This window comes from Geotrypetes seraphini, chromosome 1 (genome assembly GCF_902459505.1).
Source record: "Geotrypetes seraphini chromosome 1, aGeoSer1.1, whole genome shotgun sequence".
Classification (NCBI taxonomy): domain Eukaryota; kingdom Metazoa; phylum Chordata; class Amphibia; order Gymnophiona; family Dermophiidae; genus Geotrypetes; species Geotrypetes seraphini.
In genome coordinates this window covers 527013711-527041617 of record NC_047084.1, presented here as the reverse complement: position 1 = coordinate 527041617, position 27907 = coordinate 527013711, and the positions used below count along the sequence as shown (strand labels likewise).

At 43.9% G+C, this 27907-nt stretch overlaps 2 protein-coding genes across 7 annotated transcripts in view; both read left to right on the top strand.

The window, feature by feature from the left end:
• Nucleotides 1–27907, top strand: part of SNCAIP (synuclein alpha interacting protein) — a 230953-nt gene that overhangs the window by 86814 nt on the left and 116232 nt on the right. For all 6 annotated transcript variants that reach the window (XM_033929018.1, XM_033929012.1, XM_033929013.1 and 3 more), the window contains one exon: nucleotides 12434–12536. In XM_033929018.1, coding sequence (XP_033784909.1) covers nucleotides 12480–12536 — 57 coding nt within the window. In that variant the 5' untranslated portion in view covers nucleotides 12434–12479. The remainder of the gene's footprint in view (nucleotides 1–12433; nucleotides 12537–27907) is intronic.
• Nucleotides 3216–4226, top strand: LOC117369138 (taste receptor type 2 member 7-like). Its single transcript, XM_033963186.1, has one exon. The coding sequence runs from the start codon at nucleotides 3216–3218 to the stop codon at nucleotides 4224–4226; it is 1011 nt and encodes a 336-aa protein (XP_033819077.1).

The following is a 27907-nucleotide window of genomic DNA, read 5'->3' as shown; positions in this document are numbered from 1 at the left end:
AAGCAGTCTCTGAATGCACTTTGTATTTGTAAAGCTTATTTCTATTTCTGTCTGTACAATTGTAACCCAATACAGTACTCCCCCGATATTCACGGGGGTTCTATTCCAAGAACCCCCGCGAATCTTGAAAAACCGCGAATACGTTTTTTCGTGGGGGAGACTGGAGAGGGCAGCGGGAGAGGCAGGAGAGAGCAGCCGGAGCGCCAGGAAATCACTCGCTGTATGCTCCGACTGCCTCTTCCTGCACTAAGTCGGGCCTTACCAATCAGGAGCTGCGTGTTTGACTTTCACCTTGTTTCGGTGTAGGTTTGATTTTCACCTTGAAGCACACTAAGGGGTTCTTTTATGAAGACACACTAGCCGTTTTAGCGCACACTAAATGCTAACACGTCCATTATAGTCCATGGACGCGTTAGCATTTAGCGCACACTAATATTTAGCGCACGCTAAAATGGCTAGCGCACCTTAGTAAAAGGACCCCTAAGTTTATAACAATTAGAGAAGAACTTTGTTGCCAATTCACAATCCAATAAGTCATAACTAAAGTCGCAAAATTTCTCAGGCAATCCATTGGTGCCTAGCAGTCGCCTATCTAAGCCAGTCGAAAACAACGATATAACGTAAAAGTATAACCAGTTGCTTATTCTTAAGTACTATGATGCGGACGCCTTTGCTACCCGAGACAAGTTCACGCCTCTAGTCATAACACACCATTTCCCCCCCCCCTAATACTAGCAGTGAATCAAACGATAATAATACCTACCATGCCATTAGTCTTGTATTGACTTGCTTGGTACACCTAACAGGAAATATTTCGTCTTTGGATTACAATAAAAATATGAGTATGCGTTTATTTATGTTACACTTATTAATTTGTGCAATTATTCTGTGTCTGGTAAATTACCGATGCGTGGCACTACAACGAGACAAGATACATTAACATAGCATAACTTAGATTCTTGTATACCACAACTACTTCACGGTTCTGTGCAGTTTACAAATCAAAAAATACTAACATAGTATAATCATAATGAATTAAGATATTTGCCAAAGAAATATGTTTTCGGCAATTTTCTGAAAACTAAATAAGAGGTGGAAGATGATATGAAAACACCAACATGTTTTTCCCATAAAGCCACCTGATATGATAACATTTTACCAAAGAATCATTTATAAATACATCCCTTTACTGATGGAAAGTTAAAGAATCGTATTATACTTAAATGTTTTCTATTTACGAATTTGAAATGATCAAGAAGATAACTTGGCAGTAATTCATTCAGAGCTTTAAAACATGCATAGCCAAACTTAAAAAAACTATTCTAGCCTCCCTAGTCAGCCAGTGTAATCTGTGATCAGTTTGTTTCAATCCAAAAATTAACCTTACCGCAATATTTTGAATGATCTGCAACCTTTTTATATTTTGCTTAGAAATTGAGAGATAGAGGCTATTACAATAGTCCAATAAACTCAGAATAAGAGATTGTACCAACAATCTAAATGAAAAAAAAAATCAAAATATGAAATTTTGCAAAAATACAATTTACCTCTGTCAAAACTAACTTCTGTACCTACAGATGGAGCTCCTTCAATGGCCGGAAAAACCAACTTTTCAAAATAAACCTAAGTTTGCTTTTTTGCAGCCCACATTAACTTAAACCTTGTTTATTTGGCCCGTGTCAGCCTTTAAGTTTGACATGCTTGCTCTAAGCTGAGTGGGATTCCTCCACCTACAGTCCTGCCAGTGGAGGGAGCTGTTTCACTATTACATGTTCAGTAGTGAGGGACAGTCAAGCTCCCTGCCTGTCCCTAGTAATTGAAAACAAAATATTAAAACATTACCCCCTCCTGGCAGCAAAGCAGTTGGAGGATTCCCAGTCGGCTTAGAGGGAACAGTGACTGTAAACCAAGGAACCTAGATTCAAATCACACTTCAGTTCTTTATTTTGGGCAATTGTGAGCCCTTTACAAACAGAAAAATATCTACTGTACCTAAATTTATTTATTTATATAAGCTACCTGCAAGCCTAAAGGCTATGGACACGTTAGCGTTTAGCGCGCACTAAAACGGCTAGCACGCCTTAGTAAAAGGACCTCCTAGGTATGTTGCTGTTCCTGGAGGGTTCACAATTACAAAATAAGAATTAAAGTGGGATTTGATCCCGAGTCTCTTGGTTCACAGGCCCCTAAGGCACTAACCATTAGGCTGCTGGACACATGTGGCCATTTTCAAAGAACGTTGACATACAGACAGTGGCGTAGTGAGGGAGTTTGTTACCCAGAAAGTGACATCAGAAGGGAGCCTAGGCTGGTGTGAGCAGTAAGTGGAAGATGCTGCTCATGCTGGCAAACAGTTCAAGAGGTACGTGGGGGGTGGAGAGGAGAAGAAGCACCGGTTTTGGTGCCCCCCCCCCCCTGAAGATGGTGCCCAGGGCAGTCCATGCCTTTATTACGCCACCACATACAAATGTCCATATCCCTTGTTTTTCCCTGTTCACAATTTAGACATTCCAATTTGTAAAATGGATTTTCATGCTGAATGCTTCCAGCATATGGATGTCCATCTCATATATTTTCAAATAGGAAATCTTATTTTCTGTTCAATAATACATGCAAGATGAATGTTCATTTGGGATGTTCTGAAGGGCATCCTTTTGCAAATGCCCCTCCATGTGTACTGTTGTTGATGTTATTTTCTTTAGTATCTTGTGAAAAATAAAATACTATACCGTAAATTACAATTGGTAACTTCAGTGGTATTTATAAATTTGAATTTAAATATAAATTTTTTAAAATTATTTCTTTTCCTAGCCTACGGAGCTTATTACTCTTAAATACTGTATTTAGTAGACATTGCACTAGAATCCCCACGGGAGAGGCTAATAAGGTGTCAGACTGTTAACAGGTTTCTAGGAGACATAATTATGTGAAAACCATTTGTTTTCTTCTTGGTAGTGTCCCATGACATTAGAATGCACTCCTCTTTTCTTGCCACATGTGGTATATTGTTTTTCTAGCAGTTTGTTTGCAAGGACAGCACTATTGTGGTTTGCAGCGTTCTTTGAGGTTTTTTACCCGCTACTGTGATTCTAGGACATGGCACATCAATTTACAAGGTAACTTTGGCTATATTTTTGGATGTGATGTCATTGCTAGAAGGTTTTGATTAACAATCTAACCAAATAGTAAAATACCGTTGGAGTGAGAAGCTGGTCATGGAGCTTACTGCTGGCACAGTGGAAATGATTGTCTGTGCCATTTTAATCTTTGTGAGCATAATTGGCAATGCTGTATTGATCTGCTGTACATGGAGATGTGTCAGACGTCGTCTGCCGACATCCTTTGTCCTTATCTTCAGTTTGGCAGTGGTCCACCTTGCCAGGAACTTTGTGGTGAATGTCATGAACATTGCGCTGGATGCTGAGGTGGTGTTGGAGTCACCTTCCTGCAAAGTTGGCAGATTTACTGCAGCTCTGACAACTACACTCGCTGTCTGGTTCACATTATACCTGTCAATTTTTTATTGTGCCAAACTATACCGAGTAGTTCACCCTTTGAGCACGGATCCGAAGAAGAAATGGCGGAGGCATCATCTGTTCACAGTGCTTTTTCTTTGGATTGCTGGCATTGCTATTTATTGTCCGGTGTTAGTGTTTGGGGAAAAGGATACACATGTGATGGCAGAAAATGGCACTCAATACCAGTACAGCAGCCTACTGTACACGGAATGTCTGGTTAACTACAGTAGCCAGCAGCTTGCATTGTTCTATGGAAAGATATTTTTGGTTATAGTTGACCTGCTTCCTCTTGCTGGGCTGGTCCTGGTCAGTTTTCGAGTAGCATTTCTACTCTGGGAACATAAGAAAGCAACTTACGGTGACATTTGGATTGGCTCAGATGCCACAGAGGATGAGATCATTAGAGCATCAAAAGTGGTCATAGTGATGATGTTCCTGGCTACCTCGCTGTGGATTTCTCATTTTATCCTGGTCCATTTCCTGCAAGATCTCAGTTCCTATTACTTCATGCCAGCAGTACTTGCAGTTTTATGTTCTGGGTACTCTGCCATCAGTCCATATCTTCTTTTGCTGATAAACTACAAATTGAAGGTACAGCTGAGGTCCTTGAAGCCTTTCTGTTGTCCTGATGTAAAAAAATCCATACCGACTGATGTCAAGAAATCAGTTTCTGAATCTGCCCCTGCTGTGGCTTCTCCATATGCTTAATGATGACAGCCAAAATGGATATTTTAGGACGAACTGGAAAAACGCTTAATTACTGAATGGTGTTCATAAATGAAAAATGCTTCCAGGTCTAAGAAAAGCTGTCTGGGGAAACTAAAAAAAAGTTTTGGAATTCAAATAAACCACAGCAATGAACTCTAAGGCATTTGGAGGCAAACTATTGATCATGCTTGTATGTGCACTTCATAATGTGAAAAGCAGAAGCATTTCCTCTTGGAATCAGTGACACCTAAGGAACAATGCAAGTGTGGTAGAAAAATAGAAACACTTTAATTCATTGTTTTTGATCACTGAAATGCCTAGATATTGTATTGCGTTGCCTTGGTACCAGGGTAATCATGATGGATTTACTATGTATGTATTACATTTAGAATAATGGTAAATTTTATAAAAATATATAAAACATGTCTTGAAATGTGTTTTTGTTTTACTGGATATGTGAGTTTCACACAGCATGATCCAACCAGTAAGGTGCCTTTGTATTGTCATAAATGCATGATCAGTTAGGAACAGGACAGGAGCAGCTGGGTCTTATATAGGGGGCTTATATTATTGAAATATGTTTTTAATAAAGTAATAGACTCTTGCTTTTTTTTTTTTTCTTTACAAATATTCACTTTTTGCCTTGTGTTTAACTGTAGTTTCATGTAGCCAATGTTATATAGATACTGCTACCTATTCATACATCCACACTGTAAAGCAGTATCACACAAGCTTATGTTAGCATTTTTTGTGAGTTCTTCAGAAGTGCTAGTCAATAGCCAAGTGTTTTAAATTCCTAAGCAAACATTGTCGACCCTGGCCTCGTCATGAGACCCGTTTTTCTATAAGTATTTGATTTTTATATATTTCTATTTTTTGTAAGTGCTCCATGCTCATTCAAAATTAATCATTAATATAAAGCTTAAAACTTATCTTTGTTTGTTGAGTTGTTCGTATCGGGAAGGGACCTGTCAATTCGACATGTTTTGCCAAAAGGCTGTTTCAAGAAAACTCCCCCCTTTCAATTTGTTCAACACCATCCCAAACGAATACTTTGCAATGCTGTTTTAGTTCTCATATTATAATGTGGATTTTATTTTGTTCTTTATTCTATTGTATCTGACTCCTGCATAAACTACAGACTGAAATTCTCCTCAACTCATTCACTTTTTATTTATTTTTGCTTTCATTAATCCTGTAATGGACATTTCTGGGTATTTCTTTTGTCTAGTAAAACACTTCTTATTCTGGTTTTAGCTTTTTTACCTTATAACCAACCTAATAAATGATTAAGGGGTAAAAGGGCCCTTTTACTAAGGCACGCTAATTGATTTTGCACATTGTAAATCAGTTTGTGTGCCATTGTAAAAGGACCCCGTAGTTATCAACAAGGATACTAGTCTAAAGGTTTTAGAGAATGACACAGGGACAAAGTTTGTCCCTGTCCCAGCAGGCTCTGTCTCTATCCCCACCCAATCAATGCAGGCTCTGTCCCTGTCCCCATCCCCGCCCCATCCCTGCAGGCTCTGTCCCCGCCCCGTTTCCACATGCTCTGTCTCAGTCCCTGCCCCGCAGGTAACTGCAGGAACTGGTCCCCGAGTCATTCTCTATTTCAGAGGTTATGGCCAGTCCTATGAGAGCAGCAAGTAGGTCTCTGGAGTAGCTTGATGGGCAGTACAGTGAACTGCAGAGAAGGAGACCCAGGCCCATATCCCACTCTAGCTACTACATTTGTGATGGAGAGAGTGAGACAACCAAAACCCACCCAAAAGTGACTGTACCATCATATAGGTGATACCTGCAGGCATACGGGCTATTGGGGTGGTGTCCAGTTGGGTCCAATAGGTTTTGGAGGGCTCACAATATTCAATAAGGGGGTTATGGTGAGATACTGTATATACCTGGGACCTTTGATGTGAAGTTCACTGCAATGCTCCGCTGGGATGTCTCTGTGGCCAGTCTACTAAAAATGCTGGCCCCTCCTCCATCCTAATGGCTTGTTTTGTGCTTTTTCATTTGGATGTTTTCTTTTTTGAAAATGGTCAAAAAAGATAGACTCACTAAGGGTGAATACATTTAGACAGGTCATTTTCGAAACAAAAGAGAGAGACATTTTGCAGTTTCGAAAATGACCATTTTCTGTACCTGATTTTTGGGACATGCTTCACAAAACATCCAAACTTGGACTTTGACATCATATAAAAAATGCCCCATCCACACCTTCTTTTTAGAATAGGGCAACCAGAACTACACATAATAAGCAAGGTGCAATTGCACCATGAGCTTATAAAGAGGCATTATAGTCTCAATTTTGTTCTTCATTCTTTTTCATGTAATCACTAGTATTACTTTGTTATTCATCCAAGACACACTGGGCAGAAAATCTCAATGTATTATCCACAATGACTCCAAGATAAGGGTTATCAATTTGATATTCTACCTTTGTGTAGTACAACAAAAGTGGTTTACATACTACATATAGGTACTTTCTCTCCCCCTACAGGGCTCACAATCTAATTCTGTCCATAGAGTAATGGAGAGTTAAGTGACTTGCCTGGGGTTACAAGGAGCCACAGTGGGAATTGAACCTTGTTCTCCTGGCTCTCAGTCCACTGCACTAATCATTAGGCTACACCTCCAAAATCCTTTTCTTCTTTAATGACTCCTACTTTTGAATCTAGCTTCATGTACATTAGATAGAGTGTTAGCCCACCGGGACAGAAAGGGAAAAATGCTTGAGTACCTAAACGTAAACCACTTAGAGGGGCATAATAAAAAAAAAAGATTAAGTCCCCTTTTGGCCTAAGGCCCTAAACACTGAAAACAGCAGTAGGAAAAATGTCCATTCTCAAAAAAAATGTCCAAAATGAGGGTTTTTTTTGAGAATGGCCTACCTCTACGTTCAGCAGTTTAATCGCCCAGACCACCACTATATCTAAACTTAGAACACATAATCAACCCAAAAGTTACTCAAGTCCCAAAGGCCCAAAACAAGACATTTTAGGCAAAGGAGGGTGCCAGTCCTTCGTCTAAAAGCTGGATACTGTAACCGGTGTCTGTCAAAAACAACACCAGTTACAGAATCCCCCACACACAACGATTGTGGCAGGAGAGATGGCTCATCTCCCATGCCACGATCGCAATCCCCACCCTCCCGAACTGTCGTGAACCGCGGTAGGAGAGATGCCCAATCTCTCCTGCCGCAGTTTGTGGCAGTTTGGGGGGATCGCAAATGCGGCAGGAGAGATGCCCAATCTCTCCTGCCGCAATTGTGATCCAACCCCCACCCCCGAACCCCAACACAATACCGGCAGGAGGGAGCCCAACCCCTCCTGCTAAGACACATCCCCCCATGAACGCCCCCCCAAACCCACGTTTGGCCCCCTAAGGCCCGCCATTTGGAGGGTTCGGGGGTGGGGGTGTATCGTGATCGTGGCAGGAGAGATTGGGCATCTCTCCTGCCGCAATCGTGATCCCCCCCTGAACTGCCACGAACCGCAGCAGGAGAGATTGGGCATCTCTCCTGCCACGGGTCGTGGCAGTTTGGGGGGTGGGGTTTGCCATTGCGGAAGGGGAGACGAGCCTTCTCTCCTGTCGTGATCGTTGCGGTGGGAGATGGGCAGGTTGCTGGGGCTGCTGAGCTGATCGTGGCAGCCGCGATCAGCTCAGTGGCCCCTATTTGGAATTTATATCTGTTTTGACTTGGTTTAAGTCAAAATGTATAAGTTCCCACTGGGCAACCTGCTCAAGATTTTGGTTATACTTGCTGCACGACTAAGCCTATGTCGGCCCACCTCCCGCCCTTTCCCCTCCTCTAAAATTGCCTCTTTTCGCTCTAAGCATTTAGAGACAGGGGAAAGGCTTTTTGATCATCCAAGTACCGATTTAGGCCACTTTTTGGATTTTTTTTAAATTATGAGCCCCCTAAGCTATAAGTCGTACATAAATACTTAAATAAATAAATAAATGTATAGTATCTGCAGTTGTGATTATTTCCCCCTATGTACATCATATTGTATTTTTAACTTTAAATTTCATCTGCTATTTAGATGTCCAGTCTCTAGTTGCACAAGATCCTTCTGTAAATCCTCACAATCCTCTGTTTTATCGAGTTTGAATAATTTTGTCTCATTTGCAAATTTGATCCTCTCGCTTATTCCCTCTAGTCTGGGATCCCTCCTGCCCATATCGGATCAGTGGGGTGGGGCCTGGGATCCCTCCTGCCCCAATCCGATCGGGGGGGAAGGGGAGTGGATCACGGCAGGAGAGATTGGGCATACATTTCTGTAGAGCAGCAGCTCTTGGTATGGGAAAGCCTAGTAGAGCATCACACAGGTATTTGAAGTAACCTTGTGGATGGGGTAATGAACCATAGAGAGGAGGATCCAGGCTCATAAGCCACTTTAAACCACTACATTTATGGTGTTTAGTATGAGTCCACCAAAATCCTACTATACTGCCATGTAGGTGCTACCTGCAGTCAAAAGAGCTATTGGGGTGGTAGACAGGTGAGTATAGTAGGTTTGGGGGGAGTTTAGGAGGGTTCAGCATAAATTATAAGGGGTATATGGTGAGAGGTTAATTCTAGGACAAGCAGGCAGCATATTCTCACATGTGGGTGACGCCATCCACAGAGCCCAGTATGGATAGTGTAAAAAAGTATACTGTCACTTTAAGAATTTTTAAAGTCTTGAGACTGCCCATACTGAGCATGTGCCAGTGCCTTTCCGCCTGACATCAGCTCGCAGGACCATCAGTTTTCAGTTTTCCATGGAGCTGAAAGCTGTTTTGCTTGGAGTCCTTTCAAGTGCACCAAAGTTTTGATATTTCATACCCTTCCCATTCTTATTCTCTTCGGTTTTCTTCATAATTTTTCTGTTTTTCCTTTTATTTCTCACCTCAATTTAAATTATTCAATTTTTATCCGTTTTTTGTTTTGAGGCCTTCAGATACTGCAAAGCCTATTTTCAGGCTGGGAGCATCAACTGATTTTCTGTACTCCATATACTTGATCTCCCTGTTCTTCACATTAGCAGTCTTCCCATCGATAATCAAATGCCAAGTGGCTTTAGGCAGTGCACTCGATGTAGCAAGATCATCTTGGCCTCAGACTCCCATAGTTGGTGGCATCAGTGCCTTGGTCCTGCTCATCATCCTGAGTTCTACTCCCGCTGTTCCATGCTACAAAAGAGATCACTAAAGTCAAGGCAGCTTCAACATGAGAGACTCTTCGGATTCACCTCTACAGCATCAACAATGTCAACTGCCTCAGATGCCCAAAGACCATTTTCTACTTTGCAATGTTTGGCACCGAGATCCCACTCCACTGCCACCTCTTTTGGGAGAGTCAACTAAAAAAGAACTAAGAAGCATAAGCATTTCTCCTTGGCACACCACCCATCGGCATCGTCTCATGCTTCAAAACTTTCAACACACTCTAAGCATCGACGAGCAAAAACCCGATTACCGTCACTCAAAGTAGTGTCTCCTTTGAGGTGTGCCTCTTTATCAAGGTCACCAACGCCTCAACACCAGAAACAGCCTGCCCCATCTGTACCGATAATAGTACTGGTACTGCACTAATCATTAGATTACTCTTCCAGTGCAGCCAGCACTACCATTGAGCCAGTATGTTTATTGCACCTGGCCCTGTTTTTCTGTTCTGCTAACCAGACTTACTGATTTATGTAAATGACGTCCTGCATCCCCCAAAGGTCACCTTGATAATGTGTCCTGTGATGTCACAGGAATTGAAACCCTTGATTTTTGTCATATGCCTGAACTCCTCTGTACTTAATTTATTTGAAGCATTCTCATTACTTTAGAAAATGCAGATGTTTGCAGCTGGATTATAATTCAGTAATGATATTACAGTAAACATGATTAGTGGCTTCATATATAAAACTAAAAGTAACTACTGTGTAAATAAGAGATGAAAGACATTTCCTACAGAATTGATGTAGTCTTGGCTTGCACTTTTCCTTTTTCATCTTTTCTACACATCTCAGTCTCTCCAGGATTCTATTCAACATACTCCAGTTCCCTATGGTCACATTTGAAGACTGTTTCTGCAGTTTCCTGGACAACTTCAGGCATTCAGTCCACTTAAACCTCAGTTCTTGTGCAGATCCAAAATAAATTCCTCAGAACAGGCTGCTCATCTCCATTTCAGCCACAAACAGTTTTTCTTCCTTCCTTTCAGAAATCCAACCTGTTTCTATCCCCAGTGAAGCCTGTTGGCTCTTCATATATAAATCATGCAGGTCAGGAAAGGGAATAGAATGCTAAAAAGACATTTACCATGTATGCTCTCTTTCAATCAAATCCCATGCATGAGAAAAGATTTAAAATTCAAACAAAAGTAGGGTAATAAAAGTCAGAAAGGGGTTGCTTGTTCAATTTGGAAATACATTCTGTACATACTCAAGGTAGTGGAGGTGTAAAATACACACACACACACACACACACAAAAGCATTTAATACTTTAGGATTACTAGTAATCTAAGCACTGTGAAACTCTGACCAATGTTGACAGTGGACTATGTTCTCTCAGATAAGTCACACTTTATTTTTCTCAATGAGGTTTTGTTAGCCCTTCACTATTTTAGAAGTTGCATTATTATTATGTGGAGGTTTTTAAAGCCTATAACTGAATATTTATTTATTTCATTTTCTATCCTGTCCTTCCCAAAGAGCTCAGAACGGGTTACAGGCTAATCACTGAAGTATTTGGGTTTTTTTGGTGCGGAAGGTGTGAGCTTTGACAGATTCTGAGGCCTTTCCTACCCAATTTTAGATAACTTATAGCTCTGCACAGGCGATACTATTCAGTGGGTTTAAATATTGTTTATTGTTTATTGGAAGCTTCTGTACCACTAGTAATGACTGGGGATATTTATTCCGGGAAAAGCTGGCAGTACTGTATATTCTCACATGTGGGTGACATCATCCATGGAGCCTGGTACAAACAGTTCAAAAGTGTACTATCACTTTAACTTCTTTAGAAGTCTTGAGACTGCCAATGCCACACATGCACCAGTGCCTTCCTGCCTGACGTAAGCTTGTGGGACCATCAGTTCTTTGTTTTCCGCAGAGCTGACTAATTCATTTTTGGAGTTAGTCCAAATTGCATCAAACTTTTACATTTGTGTCTTCCTGTGTTTAATTTTCTTCAGTATATTCTTTATTTTTCCTTCCCTTTCAATTTTCTTTTTGTTTGTTATTTTTTCTCTTTTCATTTTCAGGCCTTCTGGCCCCAAGAAGCCTGTTTTCAGGCTAGGAGCATCAATGTTTTTTGGGCTTTAAACCTACTCGACCTCCCTGTATCATTGAGCTTTTTTATTTAGCATCGGTGATTTTCCCCTCGATGTCTAAGCCCTCTAGTGGGTTCAATGATGCACTCAGTGCAACAGGACCATTTCCATCATTAGTCCCCACAATTGGTGCCTTCAGTCTTACTTATTTCCTTCAGCGTTGGACCCTTATCACTACAGACTCTTGGATCATTCGAGTACTAGGACAAGGCTATGCACTCTATCTACACAGCACACCTACAAACATGCCTCCAAAAGAGTCTACTTTCATTTCCCAATGGACCACCATCCTTCATCAAGAGCTCACAGCTCTGCTAGAACTCAATGCCATCGAACCAATATGCAAGTGTAGGAGGTATGTGTGAGGAACTCTGAAGGTGCAGGAAAAATATCTTTGATGGGGTTTATTTTTTGTACCATCTTTGGCTGGATACCTTAATTAATTTTCCCAGTTTCTATCTGCCTGTGTTGCTGGGACAAGGGGATGATTTTGAAATAGACCAGCGATCAGTATTCTTTTTCTTCTAATAGGGGATTTTCTTTTGGAGTACTGGATCTCTGGATTTGCACATTTTTTCCTGCATGCCAAATTTGGTGAATTTTAATACCTTTTTTGGGAAGTTATTTTATGACTAGATAAGCAGATAAATGTATAAACAGATGAACATTGATCCTTGTTAACATTTTTTTCATTCGTTGAAAAACATTAAGAACTGCCACATTGTGTGATGAGCACTACCAGTTTCCATTCTAGACTAGTTAAGAATGAAAAGGAAAATTCTTTGGTTTATTCCTCACAGTAGTCTCTTTACATTTAGTATGGGAATGGGTTTGCCTCTTTAATGCATTATATTTATAGTATATCTTTTCTTTGTTTTCTCTGTGTTTAATTAGGCTTCCGAAGCTATTTTGACTTGCCCAAAATGTGCCTAGAAGAACAATGGAGGCCCCTGAATACCTCGATTTGGATGAAATAGATTTCAGTGATGATATATCTGTAAGTAAAGTATTTTTTTCTATTGTGACATAATAACCATTAGGGAGTGTGTCTTTTGAGCACTGCCATTTGGGTGCTGCTGTTTGAACACCCAACCCATTTTGGGCACTGCCTTATTGATACTGGATTTTGAGCTCCCAAACAAGTGGTATTTAAAAAGTCCTTTCTTCCCCTTGCCCTCACTGACCAGAATCTGAGTCAGAGACCATCCCCTCTCTCCTTTCTCCCCCACACTGACTGAGATATGAGCCGGGGGCTGTCTGGGCCAGCAGAGGCACAGTGCTGTAGGCAGGATAGTCTTTGGAGCAGAAGAGAAATCATAGCTACCCTAGGTGGTATCTGTTCCATCCTCTCTCACAGGCATTTTCTTGGGGCAGCTATGATCTTCCTTCTATTCTGAGATTGCCCCACTTGCAAAACTGTATCCCTGCCAGCCCAGAAGGCACTAGCTGAAATTCTGGTCCATACAGGAGAAAGGATTTTTAGACACCTCCCATTTGGGTACTCAAAAGTCTGGCACCAATATGTATGGGAGCCAAAGAGCAGCACCTACAGTATAGGCGGCATCCAAATGGCAGCACCAATAGTCCTGCTTCATACCCAAGATGCAGCTACTATATAAGCACATCTTGTCACAGGTGCCTTCAGGGCAGTGGCTCTTGGGGATGCCTGTGACAGGATTTTTGTTTGCCTATGGGCCAATTTGGACCACACAGGAATATCAGGAAGGCAGATGAGCATAAAATTCAGACACACTACCAGAAGTACAGTTTGGTACTGATGATTCTTTATTATTTTCAGCAGAAGCAAAAGGAAAATAAGACTTCTGGCTCACAAGCCACAATGCACAGTTCATCAGAAAAGCAAAATCCAAAAGTCAAAACAAAATTGTTAGGAATCAAATTTGTCAGAATGCTTCTTATAATGAATGGCTTTTCAGAAAACAAGCTCTCAAAAGAGTCCTTCAATATTAACAGTTCTTGCATAGTCCAGCCCTATTTTTGTCCTTAGCCACGGGCAAAAGAAAAAAAAAAACTCACAATGGTTTAAACACCTTTCATGCAGGTAAGTTTTGTTGCTCTAAACCAGTGTATCACAAACTGTGTGCCGCGGCACACCAGTGTGCCTCCTGAGATTTTGGTGTGTAGCGACACACTGGTGAGGAGGAGAGTCATCCATGCCAGCTGCCTGCCTACAGAACATGCCTCTCGTGGCAATAAGCATGCCCTATAGGAAGTCAGCCGGCGCAAATAACTCTCTTCCTGGCCAGCATCTCTCCTCCTCTCTCTGCACCGCCCAAATCTCTCCACCGGTGGGTCACGATCAGATGGGCCTACGCTCATGCACGGACATCGACACGATGATGTCACGCATGCATGTGACATCATCGCATAGATGTCCGTGCACTTCCAGGTGCCTTCCGAGACTGGGGTTTTCCTTTGGACGGTTTCTTCCCTCCTGCCAAAGATAGTTTCGGCTTTCCATGCTAATTAGGAAATGTGTTTGCCTGCCTTTCAGCCTCCTGGTTCCCGGACACATGATCAGCTGCTGAAGAAACTGGATGTGCACAGAGTTCTTCTGCATTATCTGGAGGTCACAAACGAGTTTCATCTTTCTGACCATTTGTTTGTGCTTACTCATTCAGTTAAGCAGGGCACTCCCGCTTCCAAAGCCACAATTTCCAAATGGATATGTAGAGCCCTTTCATCAGCCTACATTCTTTCTGGGAAACAGTCTCCTGTTTCCGTCAAGTTGCATTCTTCCACGAGTGTAACTTCTTTGTGGACCGCAGCTTGAGCTGTCTCCCTTGAAGAGCTTTGCAGCTCCTCAGTGTGGTCTTCTCTTCTCACGTTTGCCAAGTTTTACAGAAGTGAAGGTGGCAGCAAGATAGGACTTTGTCTTTGGGTTCTTGGTCTTCAGGGTTGGTGCAGCAAGTCCTAGTTATTTGGGGACTGCTATTGTACATCCCATCTGTCTAGAATGTCTCACTTATTGTACTGGAAAAAGAGATTATGTACTTACTCTGGTAAGCTGTTTTCCAGTAGATGGGTGAGACATTCTAGACCCCTGCCCAGTCCTTACTGCACCTGCCTAGTGTTTTAGTCTGTTTATGCTTCTCCAAGCTGATTCTTGGATGCTCGTCAGTCTTTGGGGGCTGGGAAGAATTTGTATATATGTTTCAGTTTTATATGGGTACAGTTTTTGAGCTCCTTTGCAGCCTATATTAGCGGTTAACATTTCTATTTAGTTAATTCTTGAGCAGAACAGTTGGTTTAAGCCTGTTGCTGCAGGTGCCTCTACTTCACGTGTATTGGGTGGCTCTCAGTGCTTGGGTACTAACTGTAGGTGGAAATAGAGAACTTTAGTTCTATGCATATCTATCTGCTGCAGCACCAAAATGTTTAATAATTATATAGGCATTTATATTGTAGAAGTTAAAAACCTGTCACAGCTTCAGCTCCTGATGATGCTGTAATAGCGAAACATGGTGCTATATCTGGCTGGCTGGATACAGTCTAAAATGATATAAGGAGGCATTTTACCAACTTTGTCTGAGTACCAGTGAGCGCAAGAAAGTGCGTGTGAGAAGTACAAGAAACTACAGATTATGTGGAGCATTAGCTCAAATTAATTCAGTAAAGGTTTTTGAATGAATTCTGAACAAGCTTCAGGTTTTTTACCGCTAAACCACTGTTCAGGTGGTTTAGACAGATTTTATTAATTGTAAATGTAACATGGATCCATTTATTCTATTTATTGTGTAAAATGATGTTATAATTAAAGTTATATTAAAGATATTGTATTGATGTAAAACCCATGTCTCGTTATATTATATGTGTTGAATTAGTCTTGGAAGGCAGTTGGATTAATTGTACCCTATACTGTAGTGTTAATGCATATTTATTGTGGATATTCTGAAAACCTGACTGGCTAGGTGTGTCCTGAGGACTGTGTTGAGCATCCTGCCAGTAACATAACACACAGTTTTGCCATTTAGCGCACATTAAAGACAAAAAATCATGTGTTATTCCCATAATGCTCTTAGTATCTACCCTTATCCCAGGACAAGCAGGCAGCCTATTCTCAACATGTGGGTGATGTCATCCACGGAGCCCGGATGCGGACAGCTTCACAAGCAGACTTGCTTAAAGAACTTTAGAGAGTGCCTTCCCGCCCGATGCAAGGCACACATCTCCTCAGTTCTCAGTTTTCCACGGAGCTGAGAAGTCCTATTTCGACGCTCTGCGCTAGACTCAGTCTACTTAGTGCCTACTCTCATCACGGCTTGTGTTCTTTTTAAGACAGGATCGCTGTGTTATTTGCGTGTTTTTATTTTACTTTTTTAAAAAACAAAAATTTTGAATTTTCTTTCTTTTCTTCGTATCGGCGGGGCCTGCCTCACGGCCATAGCCTGCAGGCTTCGAGTTCGCCACGGCTATTTTTCAATCTATGTCCTGGCTAGTCACAGGTTCAAGGGTCGTGTGTCGATGTGCTACCCTTCAACCTCGACATTAAACGTTGAATTCAGGTGGAGAAAATCTTCGGCGGTATGGATCCACTAACCCCGGTCTCGACCTCAACCTCAGCTCTGGTCAACTCTTCTACGGGGCTCCCGCCTTCTTCCTTGACCTCGACCTTAATCAAACCTTCTTCATTTGGGAAGTCCTCATCCTCAAGCAAATCTGCTAAGTCTTCTCCTGAGGAGCCGCTTTCCTTGCTGTCTTCCTCAGGTCAGGTAGCGCAGCAGTCTGTTCCAGCAGTGGTTCTGAAGCTGCCCAAGAAGCATGTCTCCAAATCGAAGCGTCATTCTTCCTCCTCTTCCTCAGAGATTATAGCCACACCAAATGTACCAGATCAAGTCTCAGTTTCACATTTGCAGGCTATGATCCAGACCATTATGCCTTAGGAGTTTGGTAATATACTTGCCAAACCTACTCCTGCCTTGACTCTGCTTCCTGCAGCCCAGCCTGAGCACTCAGCAGTATCACAAGGAGTTGAGTCCTTGGCAGTGCCTCAAGCTCAACCTATATACTCTAAGCAAGAAGTTGAGTCTTTGCAAATGTCTCGTCTGGAGCCTATGTACTCTATACAAGGAGTTGAGTCCTTGGGAGTGCCTCAAGAAAATACTATATACTCAATGCAGGGAGTCCAGTCTTTGCAAATGTATTGTCTGGAGCCTAAGCACTCTGTAGAAGGAGCCGAGTCCTTGCCAGTGCCTCGAGATACCTCGACACAAGGAGCTCAGTCCTTTTTGGTGTCTCAACCTCGATCTCTAGCCTCCCGCTCTCCTTCCTCCTATAAGGCGCTGCCCTTTTCGAGGCATAGGGCGAGGACTCCTCGATGTTCCTTTCAGCAGGACCTGCTTGGTTCGAGGCACAGTTCTCCACATCAGTTGAGGTACCCATCGAGGCCCAGGTCCTCTTCTCGAGACAGACCTTGCTCCTCCAGGCCTAGAGGCTCTTCGAGGCCTCCAACTCCGAAGTCGAAGACACCACCTGCTGAGCATTACCACTATGGTTCTTCTCCTGCAAGGGATTCTATCCATTCTCTCAGTGAGTCATCTGTACCTGCATATTCAACCTCAGGTGTCAGTACTCCAGAGAGGCTTCACCTTCGTTCTCTGCTTTGCGAGGCACCTCGAGCTCACCTTCTTCTCCTCGAAGCTGCCCTTCCTCGAATCAGGTGTCTTTTTCTACATTCTACTCTGATTCCAAGTACTCTACGGAGTATTTAGAGGAAATGGGTATGTCTCGTCCTCCTGCAGAGTCTCTCAACTTACCCATTAATAGACTTCTTTCTCAGACCTTATTCCGTTCCTGCTTTTTCAGGAAAGCTGGAATCTCGTTACAGGATGGTCCACTGCAAGGGCTTCATGAAATCTTAGTTATCTCATCAGTCCCTTCTTCTGGAGTCTTCTCTGAAAAGTACTAATCCTGTCAAAGTTTATGCCACTGTCACTCCTGGAAGAGAGGGCAGGACCATAGTTTTTACAGTTTCTTTTATTGTAAGCCGCCTAGAAGTCGCAAGATTGTTGGCGGTATATAAGAATAAAGTTATTATTATTATTATTATTATAGACAAATTTGGTCATCGTTTGTATCAAAATTCTCTTATGGCAATTAGAGTTTTGAATTACCATTTTGTTTTTACTTCTTATTTCAAGCATTTGGTTGACTCCCTCCCTGATTTTTTCAGATATATTCCTCAACATCAACTTCCAGAGTTCCAGCATCTGACTTCCATTCTGATGCATTTGAACTTTCCTCGAGGGTCACGACCTTCGCAGTGGCAAAGCACCAGCTTGCCTGGCTTCGTACTGTAGACATGGACCCCAATCTTCAAGATCGCCTGGCCAACATCCCTTGTCAGGGCAATGAATCGTTTGATGACTCCATCAAGGCAGCTACTCAACGATTGTCTGAACATGAGAAATTGTTTGCTTCCATCATTCGACCTAAGCCTAAGCCTAAGCCTTCTACCTCTAAAGGCTTCAGGTCTCTTCCATCTTACCAGAGGTGTTTTTCAAATAGAGCAGCTCCTTATACATGAACGCCTCCTAAGAAACAAGCACAACAGCAGAAGCAAAGGCAGCAAAAACCTCAGACTCCTGCTGTGCCTAAGGCCTCTCAACCTTTTTGACCAACTAATACAGAGCATAACCTCCATCGTTCTGCCTCTGTCCTCTCCCCTTCCCATTGGAGGTCGGCTCCATCATTTTTACCACTGCTGGGAGATCATTACACCAGTCCTCTGGGTATCCTCAAGGAAGGATACTCTCTTCATTTCCTCCAGATTCCACCAGATCTTCCTCCAAGACAGTATCCTTCCAGTTCATCGCAGACCATCCTTCTTCTTCAGGAAACTCTGCTTCATCTCCTTGCCATCTAGGAAGTTCCCTTGGAACAGCAGAGCAGAGGTTTTTACTCCCATTACTTCCTAGTTCCGAAGAAGACGGGCGATCTCCGCCCTATCTTGGACCTCAGAGCGCACAACAAATTTTTAGTCAAAGAAAAATTCTGAATGTTGTCTCTGGCATCCTTATATCCCCTTCTAGATCAGAACGATTAGTTATGTTCGCTAGATCTTAAAGAGGCTTACACTCACATTCCCAATCATTCAGCCTCTCGACAGTTCCTCAGATTTCAGATGGGAAATCTGCATTCCCAATACAGAGTGCTACCCTTCGGCCTGGCATCATCTCTAAGAGTCTTCACCAAGTGCCTAGTTGTAGTAGCAGCAGCTCTGTGGAACCATGGTCTATAGATGTTCCTGTATCTGGATGACTAGCTCATCAAAGATTCAACATCTCAAGGTGTTCTTGTAGTGACCCAATGGACTGTTTGGTTCCTCCAAAGTTTGGGGGTCGACATCAACTCTCCCAAATCCCAGCTACAGTCCTCTCAAACTCTATAGTTCATCGGAGCTGTCTTGGACACTGTACAACTCAGAGCATTCCTTCCTCATCAACGTCAGGATACTCTTCTTCAGCTCTGTCATAAAGTGTCTTCCCTCTCTTCGATTTCAGCAAGACACATGATGGTTCTTCTAGGTCACATGGCTTCTACTGTTCACGTGACTCCTTTTGCCAGACTTCACCTCAGAATCTCTCAGTGGACCCTGGCATCTCAGTGAGCTCAGGCTTTCGACCTACTCTCTCAACACATCAGAGTGACTCCTTGCTTGAGACAGTCTCTCCACTGGTGGATGCTCTCTTCCAATCTCTCCAGAGGTTTAATGTTTCAAACACCCCTTCATCAGAAGGTCCTCATGACAGATTCTTCAACCTTCTCTTGGGGGGCTCATCTCAATGGTCTCCGTACTCAAGGTCATTAGTCCAGCACGGATCGTCAGTGTCACATCAATCTGTTGGAACTCAGAGCGATCTTCAATGCTCTCAAAGCTTTTCAGCATCTTCTTCACAACCAGATAGTCCTCATTCGGACAGACAATCAAGTCACCATGTACTATGTCAACAAGCAGGGAGGAACAGGATCTCTCCCTTTTTGCCAGGAAGCTCTGAAGGTTTGGAATTGGGCAATCCTTCACAACACCTTCCTGAAAGCTGTCTACATTCAAGAAGAGACAAACTTCTGGCAGACAAATTGACTCGCCTTCTACAACCTCACGTATGGACACTCAATTCCTCACCTCTTCATCACATTTTTTCTCAGTGGGGAACTCCTCAGATAGATCTCTTCGCGTCTCTCCACAACAACAAACTGCCTCAGTTTTGCTCTAGGATATACTCCCCTCACCGACTGGAGGCAGCTGTTTTTCTCCTGGAATGGACAAATCAGTTTCTCTATGCGTTCCCTCCATTCCCTCTCATAATCAAGACTCTTGTCAAATTCAAACAGGAACATGCCACCATGATTCTGATAGCTCCTCGGTGGCCCAGGCAACCTTGGTTCTCCCTTCTACTTCAACTCAGCAGCAGGGAGCCACTACTTCTACCAGTTTTTCCCTCTCTGCTTACACAGAGTCAGGGGTCTCCACTTCATCCCAATCTGCAGTCTCTACACCTGACAGCTTGGTACCTCTCAACCTACCTGTCACTCTACAGTTTTCTCAATCTGTACAAGACATTTTAGAGGCTTCTAGAAAGCCTACCATTATACAGTGCTATAATCAGAAATGGACTAGATTTTCTGCTTGGTGCACCATTCATCACAAGGAGCCTCAATCTACCTCCTTGTCTTCAGTTTTGGATTACCTATTCCATTTGTTTCAATCAGGCCTCAAAATCCACATCCATTTGAGTCCATCTCAGTGCAATTGCTGCTTTTCATCAGCCTATCGAAGGGAAAACCCTTCCTGCTCATCCTGTAGTTTCCAGATTTATGAAAGATCTTTTCATTTTCAAACCACCTCTCAAACCTCCTCCAGAGGTTTGGGATCTCGTTGTTCTTGCTCAATTAATGAAGCCTCCTTTTGAACCAATGGCTTTGGCTCATCTTAAATATCTCACTTGGAAAGTGATTTTTCTCATTGCTCTCACGTCTGCTCGCAGGGGCAGTGAGCTACAAGCTTTAGTTGTAGAATAGAGGTCTGCACGGGAATGGATATCGCGTGAATTATGCGGGTCCCGTGGGAATCCCCCCCTAACCTATGGGACTCCCATGGGGACCCCCCCCCCTCTGGCTCATGGGACTCCCACGTGGACCCCCCTCTAGCCAACGGGACTCCCAAAGGGATGGAAGGCTTTTAAATCAGGGTTCATCTATATAATATAATGGACACGTCAGCCTTAGTAAAAGAGGGAGTTTATAAGTTAATTACCTGAACAGAAAACAAAAAAAGGGTTCCACTAGAGAGATTCCACAAGAAAAACAGCAGCGCAAACACAAAAAAAAACTGTGGAATTGATGATCCTGTCAGAAGTAATTGCTGCTTTTTATGGGTGAGGATGGAGGTAATTCCTTGCGGGGATGGGTGGGGACGGAGAGGATCCTGACGGGGACGGGTGGGGACGGAGAGGATCCTGGTGGGGATGGGTGGGATTTCTGTCCCCGCGCAACTCTCTATTGTAGACCCACCTTTCACAGTATTCCATCATGACAAGGTGGTCCTCCGTACTCATCCTAAATTCTTACCTAATGTTCTAGACTACAATTTATACAGATTTGTTCCCTAGTGGTAGTTGTATAAGACTACTGCTAGGGGAGCCATTTTGAGGGACAGTGCCAGGAGGGCACGAGTGACTAGGGATTATTTCTGCCCAGGGACCCCTTTGACCACCAGAGAGTTATGGTATGGCCATGAGGATGAGGGGCTTGATCAAATGGGTGAACTATACTTCGGAGGGCAGCAAATAAGCAGGTCTTGTTCAGAGGGGCTCTGCTTCAAGGAGGTCTGCATCAGGAACTTGTTCATGGATTGGGGGGAGCCATAGAGATCAGAACGGTAAACATCAGGCCACAGCTTTTGAGGCCTGATACTCATGGCATGCTAAAATAACCCCTTAGCTGGGGTTATTTTACCATCATTTTATAACTATAATATAACTTGTAATGTGCACTCAGGACTTCATTCTCGAAACGCGCATCCCAATTGCAGGCAGCGGTAGGCGTCCTACCTACCACCATCTGACGGTCAATAGGGATGCACATTTTTTTTAAAATTGTTTGAGGAAGGATGCCTAGGGCATCCTAGGGATGCATAGGGACACTTGAGCACGCCCAAGGCAGGGTGTGGGCATGGTTTCACCCGGGTGTGCTTAAGCGTCCCTACGTGTCTCTGTAGGCCTGAGACAGATGCCTTAAATGTGGACCTGCAAAATGCTGGCCTACATTTAAGGCATCTAGTCAGCGCAATTATCTTTGACACGTCGACGCGTGATTGACATGAGATCGGCGTCCTAAAGAGAATCAAGCTTTCAGTGCATACCACAAGTGTGTTATAATTTTTACATAATTATAAAGGGTAAAGGCTGAGGGCAAAGCAGAAGCACAGGGAACAGGAGAACTGCCCGAAATTCAAGGGGAGGCGGCCCAGGTAAATACAGAGGTGGAGGAAAAACGATGGGACCTGCGGTGCTTATACGCAAATGCAAGAAGCCTCATGGCCAAGATGGGTGAACTAGAGGTCGTGGCCAAGGGGGAGGACCTGGATATAATTGGAATTACAGAAACATGGTGGACAGAGGAGAATCAATGGGATGTGGTGCTGCCGGGGTACAAGCTCTACAGGAAGGACTGGACCCACAAGAAGGGGGGAGGCATAGCACTATATATAAAGGACTCTATCTACTCGGTCGGGATGGATATGGCAAAGAAGGCAGAGGGGCTGGAATCGCTATGGGTCAAATTGCCGGGAAACAAGGGTGCAGGCATAAAACTGGGGCTGTACTATCGCCCACCTGGTACGCCGGAAGGAGTCGGACACGACTTGGAAACTGAACTGAGACAAGAATGCAGGACTGGAAGTGTAACAGTGATGGGGGACTTCAACTACCCGGGGATTGACTGGAGTACGGGTCACTCCAACTGCACTAAGGAAACAGGATTTGTAGAAGCTGTGAGGGACTGCTTCATGGAGCAACTAGTCAGGGAACCGACGCGAGGGAGTGCTACTCTTGACCTCATCCTAAACGGATTAGGGGGGCCTGCAAGAGGGGTAGAAGTGGGAGGACCACTAGGCAACAGTGACCACAATGCGATCAGATTCACATTAGAAAGGGGGACACCCACAGTAAGGAGGACCGCAACAACTGCGCTCAACTTCAGGAAAGGGAACTATGTTGCTATGAGGGAAATGGTGGGGAGGAAGCTCAGAAACATCCTTAGGATGGAGACTATAGGAAGCGCCTGGACCCTATTCAGGGACACCCTGCAGGAAGCACAAAGAATGTTTCAGGAAAGGCGGCAAGAACAAGCGGTCAAAGGACCCTGTTTGGATCTCAACAGAAGTAAAGAGGGCAATAAATGACAAAAAAGTATCCTTCCGGAGATGGAAAAAGGACCCAACGGAGGAAAATCACCAGGCGCCCAGGAAATTCCAAAAGAAATGCCACCGAGAGGTTAGAAAAGCAAAAGGGAAATACGAAGAGGGGCTGGCCAGGGAGGCGAAAAACTTCAAAGCATTCTTCAGTTACGTAAAGGGGAAGCGACCAGCGAGAGAGGAGGTGGGGCCGTTGGATGATGGGGATAGGAAGGGAGTGATTAAGGAGGATAAAGAGGTAGCTGAGGGGTTGAACACGTTCTTCTCGTCGGTTTTCACGAGAGAAGACACATCTAATATACCGGACTCAGAGGAGCTCATGAGTGGGGAACAGGCTGAAAAATTGGAACACATAGAGGTAAGTAAGGAGGATGTCCTCAAACAGATAGACAGGTTAAAATGCGGCAAATCGCCGGGCCCAGACGGGAACCACCCAAGGGTTCTGAAGGAACTAAGACAAGAAATAGCGGGCATAATCCAGCATGTTTGTAACCTATCCTTGAAAACTGGAGAGGTACCAGAGGACTGGAAATTGGCGAATGTCACACCTATCTTCAAGAAGGGATCAAAGGGTGACCCCGGGAACTACAGGCCGGTGAGCCTGACTTCAATTATAGGGAAGATGGTGGAAGCTATGATCAAGGACGGTATTTGCGAGCACATCGAGAGAAATGGCCTACTGAGAACAAGCCAGCATGGATTCTGTAAGGGAAGGTCATGCTTAACAAACCTTCTGTACTTCTTTGAGGGAATAAGCAGTCGGGTGGACAATGGGGAACCTATAGACATCATTTACCTCGATTTTCAAAAGGCTTTCGACAAGGTGCCACATGAAAGGCTGCTTAGGAAGCTGTGGAACCACGGGGTGGGAGGGGATGTGCACAAATGGATCGAGCACTGGTTGTCGGGTAGACTACAGAGGGTCGGAGTAAAGGGACAATATTCTGACTGGCGGGGAGTCACGAGCGGTGTGCCACAGGGATCGGTGCTGGGGCCGTTACTGTTCAACATATTTATCAATGACCTGGAAAAGGAGGCAAAGTGCGAGGTTATAAAATTTGCAGACGATACCAAACTGTGCGGCAGAGTTAGCTCCAGGGAGGAGTGTGAGGACCTGCAAAGGGACCTGGACAAGCTGGAAGACTGGGCAAACAAATGGCAAATGCGCTTTAACGTGGAAAAATGCAAGGTCATGCGTATAGGGAAAAAGAACCCGTTGTTCAACTACAAATTGGGGGGGGGGCATTGTTGGGAGACAGCAGTCTTGAGAGAGACTTGGGTGTGCTGGTGGATGCATCACTGAAGCCATCTGCACAGTGCGCAGCAGCCTCGAAAAAAGCCAACAGGATACTGGGCATCATAAAGAGGGGCATAACAACCAGGACGCGGGAAGTCATCATGCCATTGTATCGAGCGATGGTGCGTCCACATCTGGAATACTGCGTTCAATATTGGTTGCCGTACCTCAAGAAGGACATGGCAGTACTTGAGAAAGTCCAAAAGCAACGAAACTGGTAAGAGGGCTGGAACACTGCCCATACACCGAGAGGTTGGATAGGCTGGGGCTCTTCTCTCTGGAAAAAAGGAGGCTCAGGGGAGATATGATAGAGACCTTCAAGATCATGAGGGGCATAGAGAGGGTGGATAGGGACAGATTCTTCAGGCTGAAGGGGACAACAGGTACGAGGGGGCATTCGGAGAAACTGAAGGGAGATAGGTTCAAAACAAATGCAAGGAAGTTTTTTTTCACACAAAGGGTCGTGGACACTTGGAATGCGCTACCGGAGGAAGTGATCAGGCAGAGTACGGTACAAGGATTCAAACAGGGATTGGACGGATTCCTGAGGGATAAAGGGATCTTGGGATACTGAGAGAGGTGCTGGGATGTAACACAGGTATAGAAAGCTAACCAGGTAATAAGTATAGAAACCCAACCAGGTCGTGTATGTGCAAGACCGGAGGGTTAGGACTTCGATGGGAAGATAGGACTCAATGGGAAACCAAGGTGGCAAGGGGGCCCCTTCTGGTGATTCAGACAGGTCGTGACCTGTTTGGGCCGCCGCGGGAGCGGACTGCTGGGCAGGATGGACCTATGGTCTGACCCGGCGGAGGCACTGCTTATGTTCTTATGTTATGTTCTTATGAGCTCATTTGCATGTCTTGTATTATGATTATTATCATTATGTAACCCACAGTGACCTAAAATCACCATGTTAAGGCAAGACATGCTGCATTAGAGCCCTTTAAATAGATAGATTGTGAGCCCATCAGGATAGATAGGGAAAATGATTGAGTACCTGATTGTAAACCACTTAGATAACTTTGATAGGCAGTATATAAATACCTAAAATAAATACATAAATTTCAATAAGGAGCAAATAACATGATATAAGGCCCTAATACAGTTTGATAACTTATTCCCTTTGAAATACTCACTCTCTTTCTGTCTGTAATGTTCCTGTAGACGTATATCTCTGTACTTCTTCATACTGCTATGCTTCTTGGCAATCCTCAGAAGAACAGCAAGGCAGCATGGGTATCGCATGACACAAACTTCATGAGAACCTTTCAGAGCCCTCAATTGACACTGGAATACTGCCACATACTGAGCTTTCTCCAAACCACTAGAGAAGAGCCAGTACAGAGATGGGAACAGGACCATAACCTAGTGGGTGGCGTATCATGACCCAGTGTCAGGTCGTGACCCCAAATTTGAAATATACTGTTTTAAAATAATAGACTGTTAGTATCAGTGTGCCCCTCTGTTTTAAAAGTCACCCTGCACAGATTTGACTTTCCAGAGCAACTCCTCTCATATCATAGTTCTGACAGCCAGGCTGCATGCAGGGTCAGTCTTTAAAAAAAAATAGTGAAAAGGAGCATGTGACTAAATTACACTATAAAGCACTTGAGTGCAATCAACAAGGTCAATAAACAGCTAGTCTGCATGGAGGGAACCTTTATAAAGGATTTTTTATGCATAAAGCCTTTTATGAAACTACATATGATATAAGTCTGTTCATATGTACGCTGCAAATATGCATTTCAGGGGACATAGTCTGGATGGAGCAGTGATAGAGTTGCAATGTGCATGCGTATTTTGTAAAATGCACAAATACATACATAGAGTATATGATTTATACCTGCCTTGGAGCAGGAGTGAATTTTTGTGTATTGTATTTACAGGCTATTGGTGTTGATTCTAGGTGCCTATTTTATAAAAGGCACATTGACACCTGTGTAGCCCTTATAAAATAGATGTCTTTTTAGACTTCTTCCATTTAAGTGTGTTGTAAAATCATGCCCCATTTTGCCACCTCCTATGGGGAAAAGCCATTGATAGTAAGTATCCATGCTTCTTTCCAAGAATAGACATGACATATTTCCATATCTAGATGACTGGCTTGTGCCTAGACCTTCAAAAGAGTCTGCTCAGGGTAAGGAATGGAAATATATTCCCAATTAATTTTTTTTAAAAACTGTACTTGAATAAAGTACTCACAAATAAATATAAATCTAGGAGTACTTTATAATGACCTAAGATGCACTCCTTGGAATAGCTCTGGTAAAAACACATTACCATGCACAGTTTTGGGACTTTAAGCTTGCTTTCCTCATCTCGTGGCTCCTCATGCTCAGACTTCTAAAAACTTTGCAGTCTTATATATCATAAGGTATCATCTCCAGGAACACATACTGCTTCATGAGGGCAATTTTCAAAGTAATTAGAAACAGAAGGTATTTTACCTGTGTAATTCAGCTTTCTGAAAATTGTTAATCATGCATACTGGATAAGTCTGCACATTGTTTCATACTGAGAGGAGGTTTTCTTGTGAGCATGCTTAGGTTATGGGAGAGAAAAAAATAAATGCTTGTATTGCAGCATGACCACATTATACCTTTCCTGCAAAACCTGCACTGTACCTTACAGGGCTAAATTTAAAACTCTGTTTGTTTTTCAAAGTCCTCAGACAAAATGAGCAAGATTACCGTATTTTCACGCATATAACGCGCGCGTTATACGTGTTTTTACAAACCGTGCATAACCTTGAGCGGTATACGCGTGAACGCGGTATATAAAAATTTTTACATAGTTCCCATCCCGCCCGACGCCCGATTCATCATCCGGAAGGACCGCTCGCACCCCCACCGCTCGCACTACCACCCCGATGGACCGCTCGCACTCCCACCCGAAGAACCGCTCGCACCCCCACAGCCTCCCCCCCCTCCCCCATGGAGAAGCTGTCTACCTTGTTTCCGGATTCCAGTGAGCCCAGCTGCTTCCTCTGCCGGCGGTCCTGCCCCTTCTCTGAGCCCTGCTGCGCTGCTTCCTCTTCCGGCGGTCCCGCCCTTTCTCTGACATCAGAGAAAGGGCGGGACCACCGGAAGAGGAAGCAGTGTAGCGCAGGGCTCAGAGAAGGGGCAGGACCGCCGGCAGAGGAAGCAGCTGGGCTCACTGGAATCTGGAAACAAGGTAGACAGCTTCTCCATGGGGGAGGGGGGGAGGCTGTGGGGGTTTCGAGCGGTTCTTCGGGTGGGAGTGCGAGCAGTCCATCGGGGTGGGAGTGCGAGCGGTGGGGGAGCGAGCGGTCCTTCCGGATGATGAATCGGGCGTCGGGGGGGGGCTTCAGGCTTTCAGGGTGGGGACAGGACTTCAAGGGGAGAGGAGAGTCGGGGTGGCCGAAAGTAGAGTCGGGGTGGCCAGAGGAGAGTCGGGGCAGTGAATGGAAAGTCGGGGCGGGTGAAAGGATAGTCGGGGCAGCCAGAGGAGAGTCGGGGCAGCCAGAGGAGAGTCGGGGCGGCATGCGCGGTATACCCGTGAGCGCGGTATATAAAAATTTCTTTACATAAATTTGTGTTTCCCGCGCGCTATACCCGTGTGCGCATTATCTACGTGAAAATACGGTACATAAAGAATAAGCTAGCCCTCT

Coding starts and splice junctions, on each gene's coding strand:
- LOC117369138 (XM_033963186.1), top strand. CDS start 3,216: ATGGAGCTTACTGCTGGCACAGTGGAAATGATTGTCTGTGCCATTTTA.